This window comes from Schistocerca americana, chromosome 11 (genome assembly GCF_021461395.2).
Source record: "Schistocerca americana isolate TAMUIC-IGC-003095 chromosome 11, iqSchAmer2.1, whole genome shotgun sequence".
NCBI classification, from domain to species: Eukaryota; Metazoa; Arthropoda; class Insecta; order Orthoptera; family Acrididae; genus Schistocerca; species Schistocerca americana.
The window spans coordinates 93834535-93852506 of record NC_060129.1 but is presented as its reverse complement, the minus strand read 5'-3'; the positions used below and the strand labels follow the sequence as shown (position 1 = coordinate 93852506).

Below are 17972 nucleotides of genomic sequence, written 5' to 3'. Positions count from 1 at the left end.
TAATTTTCATAACTTTGTTATCAATGTTATTTCTACTACTACCCAATACATTCATCTTTCTTTTGATTGTAAATCCTAATGCTGTATTCATTAGACTGTTCATTCCATTCAACTGCTCTGTTAATTAATTCTTTTTCTTTTGCTAATGATAACAACACCATCAGCGAATCCTTTCATTCTGAATTTTAATTCTATTCCTGATTCTCTTAAGTTGCAGCAGTGATACCTCGATTTTAGTTTGAAACGATTAGGGTGAACCATTTCTAGCATATTTTGGATTAGTTCCTCTTACTTCCATTCCTATTTTTCCCTGTCGATTATTGTATATAACTATACATTACCTGCATTTCCCCTATTTATTAAACTATTTTTCAGGATTTTCTACGAGTTGCACCATTTTACACTGCCAAAGCTTCCTAAAGATAGACTAATCAAATGAACATTCCTTTATTTTTGGTACATATTGCTTCCATTACCAAGTGCAAGTGCCTCTCTGAGGCCTTTATCTTTTCTAAATCCAAACTTATCAGACTATATAATAGATCTTAAATTTTCCTTACCATTCTACTGTATGTTGTTCTCGTCATAAATTTGGATGCATGAGTTGCCAAGCTGATTGTGTGGAAGTCTTCACTTATTGGCCTTTGCCTGCTTCTATAGTATCTGCATGACATTTTTTTCTGAAGGTCTGCTTGTATGTCCCTTGTCATAGGTTGTGCCACCAACTTGAACAGTCATATGGGTGTCACTTTCACAGAATGTCATAGAAATTCCAAAGTAATATTATCCAACCAGATTGTCTTGTTTGTGTGCAAGTATTCCAAAGCTTTTCTTAAGTTCTAATACTGAGTCCCCTATGTTTTGTTATTTGATGACCAGTTTTTCTTGTGTCATGTCATCTGATAGTTCCTTTCACTCATAGAGGTCCTCACTATACTGTTTCTATCCTTGCTCTGCTCTGCTTTTAACAACGGAATTCCTTTCTAACTCTTGATCTTGAATGCTCACACTTTTCCAGCAACCATTTTGCTTTCTTTCCAGAACTTCCTTTCTCATTGGTTCCATAGTGGCCTGTAATGCTGTAGGGAACAGTTCCAGAAATGACATACTATTTTAATGTTTTGTTTTCATTCAAAAAATTTAATCATTTTTTATTATGTAAAAACTTCATAATCCAGGACATACACAAAAATGATTAGAGATCATTAAACATGAAACTACAATATTAAGAAAAAATTAAGACAAGAAACTATGCCCATGTGTCATTTTATACTTACAATAGGGACAAAATGATAGTGCACAATTTTCAGAAACAATAAACACCCTAAGCCAAAACGTCTTGAGGGTTTAATACATATCCATGCATATGTTTCTAAGGTCTTAAAAGATTTCTCACAAAATTCATAACTGTAGCTGGGATATCAGCGTACTGTGAGCCCATACCTTACATCTAGTATATTTAATGCACGACTCCCCTGGTCTTGAATGGGAGAAGATAGTGCACTACATACAAACACAGTCATCTTCATCTGCACTGAGATCTGAGTTATAGGCTTCCACCCTGCTTAACTATATTCTTTTGCAGGGTTGTCGACATATATCAATCCTCAGTTAATTTTCACTGGTGCACTTTCTCTTCTAGAAGCTTGTTGTTGGTACAGCTGCTCAGAAAGCCAGAAGAAACAAGAGTTATTTTACATGTCTTTAATGAGCATTGTACTGCAGCATGAACTGGAAATACTTCATCAAATGGTGCCTTGAGTCATCTAGAGCTATCTTTAACAAGTCTGAAAGCTGTTTGTGGAAGTATTCCTCTTCAGATGGTGAAATATTCTGTAAAACATGTGAACATGCAGGAAAATTGGAATATTCGTTGTCGCGCCTAGTGGATGTGAATTTTGGTCACCATGTACAGGCGAAGATTGTTTTCGTCCAAGCTGCCGGCCGAGCCCGTTGCATACAGGGAGCATGCAGCACTGTGTGTCCCATGAGCCAGAGAGGCGGCCGCCGTTTATGCCTTCTTCTCACTCTCCTTTGGCAACAGGATGGCTTGGATGTTGGGCAGGACAAAAGCCTCTGTGGTGATGCCAGAGGGCAGCTTGTTGCGCATCTTATTGTTGCAGATTGCAGGTCCAAGTGGTGCAGGGTGACGTATGTCTTATTTTTGCAGGCTACGACTCCATCCAGCTTAAGCACTCAGCTGCTAGGTACTCAGTGATGGCGGCGAGGTAGAATGGTGCCCGGGCACCCACAGGCCCTGCATAGTTAGCCTTGCGCAAAAGAGGGTGGATTCTGCTGACTAGGAACTGAAGCCCAGCCCTGCTTGAGTGGTAATTTCACTTTCCCTTGACTTAGCCTCCCTTTTTGCGTGTGGACATTTCAGCTAGCTAAGTGATGCAGGTGTACGAGAGGGCAGCAACAGTGCGACCTGGAGTGAGTCAAGCAACCTTAGGAAATCCACTCTTAGTATAAACCACACAGGCTTCTATACCTTATGCAGTGGCAAAGAGCTAACGCATTTGGCACTGGGTGACGTTGGGTGTGTTTCTAGGAGGTTTGAAATCTTCATTATAATGGGTCTTCATGGGCCCAAAAACGCAAACGTGTATTGGCTGAAGTTGGCAATTACAGTGGGATAGTAGGCAAAATAGAGAAGCTCCATTTTCATTGGCACATTTCAGCACTTGAACATGTTTGAGATTCCTGCTATCGTCATCAGTGATAAACACTTTATTCTCTTTGCTTACCTTAATGAAACTAGAAAAATTTCTCCAGCCATTCATCCACTTTCTCGCCCTATTTCTAGAGTTCTTATAGGTACTCCATCAGTTAATTGCTCTTTCGGTTTTTTCTGGGGTAGTGTAAAGCTGGAGGTATAAAGTTAGCAGCAGAATTCATGCACGCTAATGTTGTAATGTGCAACCCTCTTTCAACAATTGTAGGTACCCCCACTTGTTTCTCCAGTCATTGCAAAAAATTTTTGACTCATGTCCACACATGAAAGTACAGATAAATTCATGCTGGCGAAATTCCTTCTTTATTGAAGACATTCATATACCATGTAAAATCTGTTAACCTGAACTCTATTAAATACCATTGCATGAGCCAAAGTAGCAGCTTCCAGCTCCCTTAAAGATAAATCAGGATTGTGTGTCATAAATCCTTTCAGTCAGTCCTGCCAGCAATTTTCTTCTCCTTATTAAATTTGTGAGAGATACTATTTTGTTCTGTAGCTTAGTAAGCTAGTTCCTTTGGGACACTATATCCTGCATAAATCCCTCGTCAAATGTAGGCGAAACCTCTGACCCTTCGTTTGTGGCATGCCTTCCGAAAGTCACCTGTGATACACCAAATTGTCTGGCTGCTCTCAATCAGCCAATTTCTTTCTTGTTTACTATATTGATGGCCCTTTCCATGGCTTATTTATCCCATGACGGGCATGTAGTCTTTCGGACAAATATTTTAACAAACTGAAAAAATTTGGTGGGAATTGTGATCCAATTCTTTTATGTTATTAGTAATGCTATTGCAATGTATTTGTAAATATTTTAAATGGTTTTATTACGTCAGTTGATCAGGGGAAAATGAGTCGTTTTGCCTTACTCATGATATGTCATTTGACATAGATGAAGTGACTTAGTTGCTCTTTACCATAGCCTCAGATTCCAAACAACAGGGTCTATTCACCATACACAGTACCACGATGCTTTAACTTGATTTTGGTATCTCTGTGCACTCTGTGTTGTAAAATGAAGTAGCAACATTGCTACTATGTAGTAAATGTCACTGTTGGTCCCTGTAAACCAGTGGACACAACAGGGGTAGGCAGTGGAGCACAAGCACCACCACCACCACCACCACCACAACCATTGGTGGACCTAGTAAAGCACTATGGGGGTCATCACGATTTGCGGGCTGTTACATACTGTAGACTTGTTCATGATTCACATTGTCTACCTCATTATTCAATAGGACAGGTTATGGAATGTTACATAAATTTTCAAAAAGCTTATTCATCGAGAGTACATGATGTATGTAAGAGTTCATTAATTTTTCATTCCATTTCATGGATTTATTTTAATTTGCAACAGTCGTATTACCATTCTAGTGCGCATTTGACATTTTAACAGAATGGATCTGAGCATATGGAAGATGAATATTATGTTGATAAGTTGTAATAAATCTCTTGGCAGAATAAGAAAAGTACATATCATTTATTTGCTTTGTTTGTCCAGAAGTTGCCACATTTTAGTTACCGGCACATGCCACACGCATTTTACAGTGTGTATTCTATTCTAGGATGATTGTAGTGAACATGTCAGATACAAGTGACACTTTGTGTGTGTCGGTGTTTCCCCGTTTTTTCAAATATGTTCATGTAGAAGACTGTACACTGTTAGAGGCTTCAGTTGCGCGCGCGCGCACACACACACACACACACACACACACACACACACACACACACACACACAATGGAGAGGTAGTAGATTACATGTCATTGTTACATATAATGTAATAACATGTAATAACGCCCAAAGATGTAAAAGAACCATGGCTCGTGTTTCCTGCAGTTCAACCATGCCTAGACGATCAATACTGCGGTTCGATCATGTCCGCATTGTTACTTTGTGCCATGAAGGGCTCTCAACAAGGGAAGTGTCCAGGCATCGCCGAGTGAACCAAAGCAATGTTGTTCGGACATGGAGGAGATACAGAGAGACAGGAACTGTCGATGACATGCCTCGCTCAGTCCTCTCAAGGGCTGCTACTGCAGTGGATGACCGCTACCTACGGATTATGGCTCGGAGGAGCCCTGACAGCAACGCCACCATGTTGAATAATGCTTTTCGTGCAGCCACAGGACGTCGTGTTATGACTCAAACTGTGTTCAATGGGCTGTATGATGCGCAATGTCATTCCCGACATCAATGGCGAGGTCAGCGTACGCCACTGGTGGTCATGGAAGGCGCCGCATTGGCTATAAGATACGTGAATGCCATCCTCCGACCGATAGTGCAACCATATCAGCAGCATATTGGCGAGGCGTTCGTCTTCATGCACGACAATTCAAGCCCCCATTGTGCTCGTCTTGTGAATGACTTCGCCGGCCGCTGTGGCCGAGCTTTTCTAGGCGCTTCAGTCTGGAAGCGCGCTGCGGCTATGGTCATAGGTCCGAATCATGCCCCAGGCATAAATGTGTGTGATGTCCTTAGGTTAGTTAGGTTTAAGTAGGCTAGTTCTAAGCTCTATGGGACTGATGACCTCAGATGTTAAGTCCCATAGTGCTTAGAGCCATTTGAACCATTTGTGAATGACTTCCTTCGGAATAACGACATCGCTTCACTAGAGTGGCCAGCATGTTCTCCAGACATGAACCCTACTGAACATACCTGGGATAGATTTAAAAGTGCTGTTTATAGACGACGTGACCCACCAACGACTCTGAGGGATCTGGGCCGAATCGCCATTGAGGTATGAGACAATCTGGACCAACAGTGCCTCGATGAACTTGTGGATGGTACGCCAAGATGAATACAGGCATGCAGCAATATAAGACGAAGTGCTACTGTGTATTAGAGGTACCAGTGTGTAGAGCAATCTGGAGCACCACCTCTGAAGGTCTCGCTGTATGGTCATACGATATCGAATGTGTGATTTTCATGAAGAATAAAAAGGGCAGAAATGATGTTTATGTTGATCTCTATTCCAGTTTTCTGTACAGGTTCTGGAACTCTCGGAACTGAGGTGACGCAAATTTTTTTTGTAGTGTCTGTAAACATGCCAGAACGTAGGAAATTTGTGGGATTTACAGGGAGTTCGTTGCAGAGCCCTTAATTTTTAAGTACAGCGAAAATCCTCTTTGATTACGTTCAAAGTACTGAAACAGTGCCCAGTGATATAGTAAGGAATTAATAATGGCTCATAGAAAACCAAAGAAAATTCTATGTTTCTAGTATCATTGTGTGTACTCTCTATAATAAAATTACAACCATCAAATTAGTCGTATTTGAGGCAGAAGAGTGACTGTCAACTTGGAGCACAACATAGTAAGACAGATTTTACAATGTCACTCAGGGAGCTTGACACATACCAGAGAGAATGATACTGGGAGGCAGTAATGCAACTCATGAAAGTACAGGTAACAAATTACATAAACTTTGGCTCACAAATCAACTGAATGACAGTAATAAGTGTGTGTGTGTGTGTGTGTGTGTGTGTGTGTGTGTGTGTGTGTGTGTGGGAGGGGAGTTCCAACAGAGAGAATAGTCTTACCTTATTTAATTCGTTTATTCCTTTATTGCTGGTAATAGCACAGTTTCAGTGACTAAAACAAATCTTTAGATGAAATAAAACTTCTACACTTACGTAAAAGAGCAGGTATTCCATATCGACTCAAGTACCAACAGCATTAATGTGCCTTTCATTAATTAAGCGCCTAGATACAACCATGCCACTGAAGTCCTTTATGTAGTCAGTCATTGGACATTCAGCAAATATAGAAGAGTCGTGATATTTTGTAGTTAAAGCAACCACTTTCTTTGGCTATACTTGTACACTGTTAGTGTAAAGAAATTTCCAGAAATTCTGCAAAATAATCTTAAAAATCGATTAAAATTTTGTTCTGAGAAGGGATGAAAATGCCTCAGGGTCAAATTAGCTGTATAGAGGCTCTTTTATTAGACAACACAGCCACACCATTATTGGTGCAATGTACAGTGACAATTACACTGCATAAGGCTAGAGACGATGTAGGATGTACCAACATTCAAGTTGCAAACTGATTAACCCTATAACCAATGGAAATGTTATCAGATTAGCTTAACTCTGAATTCTACAGCGTAAAGTGAACGTCTAAAGTGTCAAAACTCATGACTCATTAAGAAACCAAAGCTTTGTTAAAACCATCCCAAGGTGTAATATGGTGACTCCTTACTAAATGTGGTCTTAAAATGCAGTTTCGATTAAAGAGGAGTGCCGTTAGCACCTGCAATTTCTCCGTCGTGTGGATAAAACCATTGTTCACTTAGACTGCCCATAAAACTGTGCTAAGTGACGAAGGAGCTACAACATTGTATCCAGCTTCTTGGACCCTGCTAGTGTGAGTTCATCTTGTATGGGGTCCATTACAGTGGTCTGTTGTGACACTCGCCCAATAGAATTCACTTTGAGGTACTAATATGAACCAAAATAGTGGATGGGGTAGGAAATGAACATGTCAAATGAATGATGGAAACACTAGATGGTTTAGTCATCACATAGCACAGTTTTATTGACAGTCAACATGAACCATGGTTTTATTCACATAATGGAAACATTTCATGTGCAACAAGAACACTGTCGGCTGTAAGGCATGACGGAGCTAACATCTGGCTAGGTGGGATGGTTTAATCTTTCTCTATTCGTAGACACTCACCTCTACATTCCACAAATCTGCTTTCTGATCTACAGCGACGAACAGTGTCACTCCATCAAATAGTGTAAAATAACTGAATGAAATATTCGTGTCCCTAAATTGCATTACTGTTTGCTGTAAGCTTGTCCTACACATGAAGTCTTCGTCCACTAGATAATTGAAGTAAGCTCTCGGAAAAATCTATACATAGTAAAAGTCACAAATGTTGATCTGCTTCACTCAAACTGCACACCCTTACTGAGTGGTACCCACATCAAACCTATGACCTACTAAGTAGAAACCGCAACATAGTCAGTCTTTGAACTGTATGTGATTCAGCACCTGATTAAATATTTTGTTCATGTTCATACATGTTAAATCCCAAAAATGTTACATTTTCTTCATACGCTCTCCAGTCAGTGTAATAAGAGTATATAGTAGGTTGGATACCCCCACCTACTATGTTTCCATTGCTCAGTAATACAGCAGACACACAAAAATTTCTTCACAGGCAGTCTTAGGCCACTGTAACTTTATTATGTGGCTATTGTGAATCTATTAATTTTTTTGAGCTATAGATTTTTTGACTGGTTTGATGTATTCTACCACTAATTCCTATCCTGTGCCAACCTTTTCAGATCAGAGTAGCACTCGCTACCTACATCGCCAATTACGTGCTGAATTTGTCAGGTCTGTCTTTCTCTACAGTTTTTACACTCTGCAGCTCCCTCCAGTACCATGAAAATTACTGCCCGATATCTTGACAGATGTCCTACCATCCATTCCCTTCTTCTTTTCAGTGTTTTTCATACATTACTTTGCTTGTATTTTCTGGGGACGACCACCTCATTCCTTATCTTATCAGTCCACCTGATTTTCAACACTCTGCTGTAGCACCACATCTCAAATGCTTCGATCCTGTCCTGTTCTAGTTTTTCAACAGTCCGTGTCTCACTACCATATAATGCTGTGCTCCAAACGTACGTTCTCAGAAATCTTCCTCAAGCTGAAATCTACACTCCTGGAAATTGAAATAAGAACACCATGAATTCATTGTCCCAGGAAGGGGAAACTTTATTGACACATTCCTGGGGTCAGATACATCACATGATCACACTGACAGAACCACAGGCACATAGACACAGGCAACAGAGCATGCACAATGTCGGCACTAGTACAGTGTATATCCACCTTTCGCAGCAATGCAGGCTGCTATTCTCCCATGGAGACGATCGTAGAGATGCTGGATGTAGTCCTGTGGAACGGCTTGCCATGCCATTTCCACCTGGCGCCTCAGTTGGACCAGCGTTCGTGCTGGACGTGCAGACCGCGTGAGACGACGCTTCATCCAGTCCCAAACATGCTCAATGGGGGACAGATCCGGAGATCTTGCTGGGCAGGGTAGTTGACTTACACCTTCTAGAGCACGTTGGGTGGCACGGGATACATGCGGACGTGCATTGTCCTGTTGGAACAGCAAGTTCCCTTGCCGGTCTAGGAATGGTAGAACGATGGGTTCGATGACGGTTTGGATGTAACGTGCACTATTCAGTGTCCCCTCGACGATCACCAGTGGTGTACGGCCAGTGTAGGAGATCGCTCCCCACACCATGATGCCGGGTGTTGGCCCTGTGTGCCTCGGTCGTATGCAGTCCTGATTGTGGCGCTCACCTGCACGGCGCCAAACACGCATACGACCATCATTGGCACCAAGGCAGAAGCGACTCTCATCGCTGAAGACGACACGTCTCCATTCGTCCCTCCATTCACGCCTGTCGCGACACCACTGGAGGCGGGCTGCACGATGTTGGGGCGTGAGCGGAAGACGGCCTAAAGGTGTGCGGGACCGTAGCCCAGCTTCATGGAGACGGTTGCGAATGGTCCTCGCCGATACCCCAGGAGCAACAGTGTCCCTAATTTGCTGGGAAGTGGCGGTGCGGTCCCCTACGGCACTGCGTAGGATCCTACGGTCTTGGCGTGCATCCGTGCGTCGCTGCGGTCCGGTCCCAGGTCGACGGGCACGTGCACCTTCCGCCGACCACTGGCGACAACATCGATGTACTGTGGAGACCTCACGCCCCACGTGTTGAGCAATTCGGCGGTACGTCCACCCGGCCTCCCGCATGCCCACTATACGCCCTCGCTCAAAGTCCGTCAACTGCACATACGGTTCACGTCCACGCTGTCGCGGCATGCTACCAGTGTTAAAGACTGCGATGGAGCTCCGTATGCCACGGCAAACTGGCTGACACTGACGGCGGCGGTGCACAAATGCTGCGCAGCTAGCGCCATTCGACGGCCAACACCGCGGTTCCTGGTGTGTCCGCTGTGCCGTGCGTGTGATCGTTGCTTGTACAGCCCTCTCGCAGTGTCCGGAGTAAGTATGGTGGGTCTGACACACCGGTGTCAATGTGTTCTTTTTTCCATTTCCAGGAGTGTATTTTAGATACTAGCAGACTTCTCTTGTCCAGGAATGCCCTTTTTGTCAGTGCTGGTCTGCTTTTTATGTCCATCATTGGTTATTTTGCTGCCTAGGCCATCAGAATTGGTTATCACAAAGTAGATGAAAACTTCTTGCTGTTGTCATCTGTGCTACTTCTCATTGTACTCGCGTTTCTTCGATTTAGTCTCAATTCATATCTTGTACTCCAGTAGACAGTTTATTCCATTCAGCAGATCCTGTCATTCTTCTTCAGTTTCACTGAGGATAGCGCTGCTATTAGCAAATCTTATCACTATCCTTACACTTTGAATTCTACTCCCACTCTTAAACCTTTCTTTTATTTCATCACTGCTTCTTCGATTTGTTAATTGAACGTTAACGATGAAATACTAGACCCCTGTCTTACATCCTTTTCAATTTGTGTACTTCATTCTAGGTCTTCCAGACTTATCCTTCATCTTGGTTCTTGTACGTATTGTATATTACTTGTTATTCTCTGTAGCTTGTCCATATCTTTCGCAGAATTTAGAGTATGGTGCACCATTTTACATTGTCGAATACCTGTTCTAGGCCAAGAGATCTTATGAAAATGTCTTGATTTTTCTTCGATATCACTTCCCTTATCAACTGCAGCACCAGAACTGCCTCCCTTGTGCCTTTATCCTTCCTAAAAATAAACCATCTAACAGATCCTGACTTTTCTTTTCCATTCTTCTGTATACTATTCCTGTTGAGAACTTGGACACATGAGCTGTTAAGGTGAATTCTCAGAGTTATTGACTCTTGCGAAATTAGAAATGGTGTGGATGCCGGTTTCTGAATGTCAGACAGTATATCATATCATACATTCTACACACCAGTGTGAACAGTCGATTTGTTACCACTTCCCCAAGTTATTTTAGAGATTATCTTCCAAAGCTCTTTTAAATTCTGATTCTAATATTGTATCACCCCTCTCTTCTATATCGACTACTGCTTCCTCTTCTATCACCTAATCAGCCAACAGCTCCTACCCCTCATGTGCTCTTTTCATCTACATACTGGGAAATGAGAGCAAAGTATGATGAATTTCACTGCCAGGCCATCGGAACGATGAAGTTTTCTCACACTGTCAAGCATTGAGGCTAGCATCGGGTTTAGGGACTGTTCAGGGAAAGACAAATACTTAGGAGATGATGGCACAGCCTATCTTGTAAAGGGGTGTCTACAATAGATTGACAGGCAGAAACTCCTGTGATACAAGCAGGTGCAGTGCAGTGCAGTGGCACTATGGCATTGTGTAGTACTGAAGAAAAGGTAGTGATGGGAGAGTCAGCATATGGCCAGTTGCAGAGTTGAGTGGAGGGGGTGGGGGGGAGGGTAGGGTTGAGGCAGGGACTGCAGGTGAATCTGCATCCACACCTGCATACCACAGGCAACCTTAGGCTGACTTAGGGTGGCTACTTGTTGGGAACCTGTCACTGCCCCATCACTCTCTTTTGATCCCTCAAGAATGGTGTATGGGAAGAATGAGGGAAGGAGAGCTTGCCTCACAATCGAAAATCATGGTTTATAGCTGCTTGAAAGTCGTTGCTAAAGTGTATTTACATATTCAAATTCTTCTGGAATATACATATGGAACGCTGGTGGACAGTTTAATGTATAAAATAAAATGTAAAACTAACTTGAAATCAATCTCTTTGAGGTTGATACAGTTTCTGTTAGGACAAGTAATTGGATTAAGAGCATGGCATGCACCTAGAGTTAGTGTGTGGTGCCACTTCATCACAATAGGTGTACTAATGTGGGCACTGAGAGTCACCTAGATGACATATTATTATGCAACTTGACATGTGACCCACGTGAGTGCTGAAGATTCTCTCTTTGGCTGCAGCCCTATAGTGAGCAGCCATAATCCTCAAATCTGGTTGCACATCACTTGTAAAACTGACACTCGGTTGAGACATCAGAAATATGTCTGAAAGCGATGCATTCCAGAGCAAAAAGAGGCGAGAAACTGACTGGATCTGAAATTCTGAGTTGTGTAGTCTACTGTGGCACTATACTCAGCCTGTCCCCAAACAGGTGTTTACCTACATTGCAGCCTGCAGAGATACTCCTGTTAGCACTGGACTCCTTCCTGCCTGTTGGCCAGTAGACTATGAGAAGCCATGCAGAGCATGCTGGAGGTTCTGTGTGGCAGCAGCAGCTCTGAGTTGCACAGAGGCAGCTGGCCTGAGTGGTGCCTCTCACAGGTGGGGGTGCAGCATGTGCTGCCTTTGACAGTCAGGGAGGTTCCAACAGTGGAGCGGCACGACTCAGTGGGCACACAGGGCACAGCGTGGCTTCTGATGCATCCCGAGACTGCGACCTGGAGGCCCTTCCTGCTGTCTAAATAAAGATGTGAGTGCCTACCTCTCCTATCCCCATCCCACACACAGTGTCTCATGTGCCAACTGTACTAGCTGCACCAGCAACCTATACAGTGTGGTATAAGCGATCTAGTTCTGACAACCAGAGGGCTCCCTGTCATATTTAACTTAGGATAAGTGAATTACTCAACATTATAATTTTAGAACAAGTGAAATTTGAATCATCTCATCATTTAAAACTTTGGAGAAATGAGCTCTTGGGTTCTGAACTTAAGGTAATTTCAGTGGGTTAAATTGTTTCAATGGTAATATCAAAGTTTCAATTGTTTCAACTACAGTCAGCTGGGCTAGGAATCTTTTAAATTATGGGAAAGAAAAGCTGTATATTTCACCTGAAATTGTATTGATTTGAACTGAACTGAGATGAATCTGAACTGAACTGAGATGAATCTGAACTGAACTGAGATGAATCTGAACTGAACTGAGATGAATCTGAACTGAACTGAGATGAATCTGAACTGAACTGAGATGAATCTGAACTGAACTGAGATGAATCTGAACTGAAGTGAGTTGAGTTGAATCTGAACTGAACTGAGTTGAGTTGAATCTGAACTGAACTGAGTTGAGTTGAATCTGAACTGAACTGAGTTGAGTTGAATCTGAACTGAACCGAGTTGAGTTGTTTTGAATCTGAACTGAACTGAGCTGAGTTGAGTTGAATCTGAACTGAGTTGAGTTGAATCTGAACTGAGTTGAGTTGAGTTGAATCTGAACTGAGTTGAGTTGAGTTGAGATGAATCTGAACTGAGTTAAGTTGATTTGAATCTGAACTGAGTTGAGTTGAGTTGAATCTGAACTGAGTTGAGTTGAGTTGAATCTGAACTGAGTTGAGTTGAATCTGAACTGAGTTGAGTTGAATTGAATCTGAACTGAGTTGATTTGAGTTGAGTTGAAACTGAACTGAGTTGATTTGAGTTGAGTTGAAACTGAACTGAGTTGGATCTGAACTGAAAGCTGGAGTGCAGACAAGTTCACCTTGGATACAACCCATAGCATGAAAAACTTATTTACATATTCTGGAAGTACCCAACAGGCTCAGACTAGCAGGGACCAAATATGTCTTGTCTAACAGGCATGGTTCGAGCTACAAAATGAACCAACACCTTTTGTCCTGGCTGTGTATAGCAACCCACACAGGCTAGGACTGGCATGAGTGTTGGGGAGAACTTTGGAAATGTTGCAACAATATGGGTGGTGCCAGCACCAGAGATGAACCATGTTGAATGGCAGTAGACAATGCCTCATCTACGATTTCCTGCCCATTTATACTTAGGACAGGAGTTCTGGTTCCACAGTGACATCATAGGAGGAGGCATGGGCAAACCCACTAGCAGAACGGCACTACTTTCGAATTTCTCGCCATCTTTGAGCTTAGCTCCCTTTTTTGAATTTTTCGCCATTTAATACATGGAGCAATTTGCCTATGTTGTAGGATGAGGAGGAGGAGGAGGGGGGACAGGGAAGGAGGAAATCTGGCAACGGTGCATGGTATGAGAGAAAAGGATGTAATTCTGGCAACACTACATATGGTGCCTGACTAGCTGACTATACCTACTGTTTGAATTTCAGGCCATTCTATACTTATGACGATTGAGGATATGTCCACTGTGATGCCTTAGGGTGTGGAGGCTGTTGGACATTAATATTAAGGTATCTTGACTACTGTGTGGTTTCCCCTACGGTACAGCTACCTTTCCTTGTGTTTCGGTTGTCTACCTGTATTGTCCCTCTTTTCAAACACACGTAGGTTAATTGCCGAAGAATTCTTAACAAAGTGTCCGAGCTCGATGCGCCTTTAAAAAGCGGCAAAACACGTGTAAAATTAGGTCCAGATAACTGGTTACTCCCGAACTGCCGAGCAGTGAGATTTGTGGAAAAAATTCAAGCGTATATCGAAAGGATAGGCTAATGAGAGATGGATGTGTTGTAAATGTTGATGTAGACAAGAAGCATAAAACCGTCAATACAGAAAATAAAGATCCATGGGAGACTCTTTAGCCAAGACTTGATACCAAGTGTGGGTATAACACAGGTAACCACTTCATGGTGTAACAAAACGTTAAGGAAAAACCTCAGTTTGCTACTAAATGACTTTCACAATCACTCTGTAGTCATCCGAGGAGACATTAGTCATCCAGCAATCAGCTGAGATAATTACAGTTTTGTTAATGGCGAGAATGACGAGACATTCTGTGAAACACTGCTAGGTGCCTTTTCTGAAAACAACTGTGAAGTGATGGTTCAGAATCCCATTCACAAAAGACGTTAGATCTAATGACAATAAATAGACCTGATCTCTTTGAGGATGTCCACATAGATACTGGTATCAGTCCTGATGAGGTTGTTACAGCAAGACTTATTACCAAAGTCCAAAGGGCGACTAGAACGAAAGGAAGTATTTATATATTCAGTAAATTAGACTGAATTGTATCGAATTTTATTTTATCCTGTAGGATTACAAGGTGTGTACATAATATAGCCTATGTCAAAAAAAAAAGAAAACATTCATTATCATGTACTTCCTTACCTTTTTCCCTATGTTCTAACAACAATGATTACTAACTAATAACAATATACCCAAATTTAATGTGGTAAGTAGTCTTCAACACTGTGACATTTCTTTTCCACCAGTTAGTGTTTGAGGTCCTCTGGAGAGTTAGTCATGAACACTGTTACACCACATTCAGGGCAGACTTCTTTGGAATTTAATACCTGAGTACTCAGGTCCTTTTCGATCTCTGGCATTTGGTGGGATAGCAACGTTGTATCTCAATTAGGAACTCTAAGCATGTTGAAGCACTCTAGCTCACGTTTATAAGATTACTTGACCATGTGTTCGATAGATATGTACCTAGTAAAACGTTTCATCGTGGGAAACGCACTCCATAGCATACAACCCCAGCAAAAAGCTTCTAAAGAAACAGACTACTGCATAATAAACGTTAAACAAAGATTCGGGCTAGACATAGAGTTGCTAAATTAAACACATTTCTGCCGAGAGGGCAATGATGAAGCTTTCAACGCCTACTGAAGCGGAACGTTGAAAGAGATCTCTCACAAAACCCAAAAAAATGCTGGTCATACATGTAAAGACTGTTAATGCTACCAAACTTTCTGTCCAACCTCTCATACACGATAAAGAGGCTGAAATTGAGAGTAGCGAAATAAAAGCAGAAATCTTTCACTTTCAGTTGTTCATTTGTAAATGAAAATCCAGTTTTATTCTCACCCGACTTGTAATCTACGTCCCTCTATCTTACTTGCAGCAGTTGTCCACAATAAGCAAAGTGTTTTATGAAAAATTTGAAAGGGTCGAAGATTACTATAAACTTTCTGTTTACTTAGCTTGTCATACAGAGTTGGCTCCTGTTCTTCTTGTCTAGGGGTCTGATATTTGAAGCTGAAAACATCACAGTTTAGGTCCTCACGGTTCGATTGATGTAAATAAATTTGAAGATTTTTATTGCAGAATTTTAATTTTTACGTAAAACTAATTCCTCGGATTTTGGTTTATCATATAGTCTTTTGGTCACATTGACAAAGCCGAAATTACATTGTTCCACAAAATACAAAAATACATCCGATCGTATCAGAGGCATACTTACGGCTCTGACTCTGTGGAAAATAACTATAGTACAAAGAGATTACACGTTTTCTTGATAAACGCATTTCTACTAATTTCTGTTACATTATTACTTTCCGTTATTATTTCATAAATGAATCCAGAAATAAACATAATGGCCAGTACAGTATTGCATAGTTAATAATATAAATTTTAAGTATGCCAATACTTCATTTCTGTAATGAAATTCGCGTGCTACGAGAACACGCTGGATCGAGATAATACTGCATTATTAATGAATCTAAATCATGTCGTTGTTGATACGATCAGTTGTACGATGAAAGCCGGGCGACCATCCGCTGCCTATAATAAAAAGCTGAAATTTTCGATATTGCTGTTTGCATTCCATACTCCTTAAAAGTGTCATCACATTTACATACGTGTTGAATGGAATTCACATCAAAGTCGCTGTGAGAAACACAAAAAACACACTGAACGCTTAAGGTACACCGTAACTGATTTATAAGTTCAATTTCCACGCTCTTTAGCCACAATTGACTACTCTGTTATTTGTTTGGGAGAGTCTTAGCAGCAGCCGTCTTGGCTGTTGGAAAACAGATACAGGCCAACTTCCCCGCCAAGTTACGCACAGATTCATGGACGACAACTTGACTTTACGAATGCGTTAAATAAACTGACATCTGTATCTAAATCACTACCGGACAACAGTCTTAACTGTGAAACAATGCTTTTCAAATTCTTCTAACAAGAAATACAATTCGCTATTTAGATATATCTGTTTACGTGCACCAGCTCAACTCATTTCCACAACGAAGTCTATTCGGTATATCACGTATTTTCCTGGATCCAGTAGTTACTGTTGGTTGTGTGTAGTTCACAGGCTAAGTACTAATGATATGCCTTGTTGGCATCGACTTTCTCTGCGTAATTATGCTGTACTAATACAGGTGATATTTTAATTTTAACTACTGACGAAGCTATTGGCACGATTGTTTCATGTATCTCCACTGCAGGATGTGATTTTAGTGTATTTTTGTTTCTGGTGAAGGTATATTTAGATATACTGAAACCATGGTCTAAGATTTCAATAACTCTTTATCCTATAACTGTTTGGCTGTTATCATTTACCGTGAAGTGAATTGTCTATAAGTAACGAGAAAAAGAATCTGATACTTAATGAGCACTAACACTGGGTTGTAATTTCTCAATTTAAGCGTCCTGTTAAGCTTCGCTACAGCAATAAAGTGCAGACACTAAGCAGTTTCTCAACAGAATTACTCTGGTAACTGTTGAAATTAAAATTCTTCGTTTACATCACGTGCTAATTGCATTGATTACAAGAATAGTTGAAAGAGTACAGACTTTGATAAACAAAATTCGAACAGTTTGGTTGTGAGTTGGTCAAGCCAAAGATTGTAAATGCGAATCTATCATTGTCGTAAAATCTTTATCTGCTGCATTGCTTCATATCTACGTTCTCACTTTGTTTAACATACTTTTCGTTATAAATACAAAAAGTCCAGACTGAATTCAGAAAATCTATATAATACAATGAACAAGCCTCCAACGAGTATTTTGATACATATTACGTATGACTCTTGGACACTTACTACAAAAAATACAAGTGGAGAGGAGGCCAGGGTACACTTTTACAAAACGTAGTTAACCTGCTTGTCACAAGGGATTGCAGTCGCAACCTCTTCTCCTTCTTTGTTATTTACATTTAACAGATGACCATCTATAGTTTTTTCCATCACATTAGGAACATCGACATATCGACAATGACTTCGAAAATAAGTTCGCGGCGTATGAATAATTCTGGAACCCACACATACACAACGCTTCTTATTCGTCATTACTGCAGCAAGGCATCTGTGACCAAACAGTAGTTATGGAGCTACTAGAATACGTAATGGGCCTCATAAGAAATTAACATGACTTTTCGCATCGTAACGAAATGTTTGGTACGCTGTTAATATATCGCAGAACTTTGACGGATGTGTTATCTGTCGCTCTAGAGCTGTTTGAGTATGAGCGAGAGCACTGTAACTGCTGTTTGCATACCAGCTGTAACGGTGTCGTTCTGAACTTGATTCTGAGTGCTCCCTGTGGTAATCCGGTCTTCAAAACATTTTCCTCATT

At 41.3% G+C, this 17972-nt stretch overlaps 1 protein-coding gene across 1 annotated transcript in view; it reads left to right on the top strand.

The window, feature by feature from the left end:
• The window catches only part of LOC124553295 (protein roadkill-like), a 54706-nt gene extending 42733 nt beyond the window's left edge, over positions 1-11973 (top strand). Inside the window, exon 3 of the mRNA XM_047127176.1 lies at positions 11901-11973. Within this exon, the coding sequence (XP_046983132.1) occupies positions 11901-11973 (73 nt within the window). The remainder of the gene's footprint in view (positions 1-11900) is intronic.
• Positions 11974-17972: the final 5999 nt, after the last annotated feature.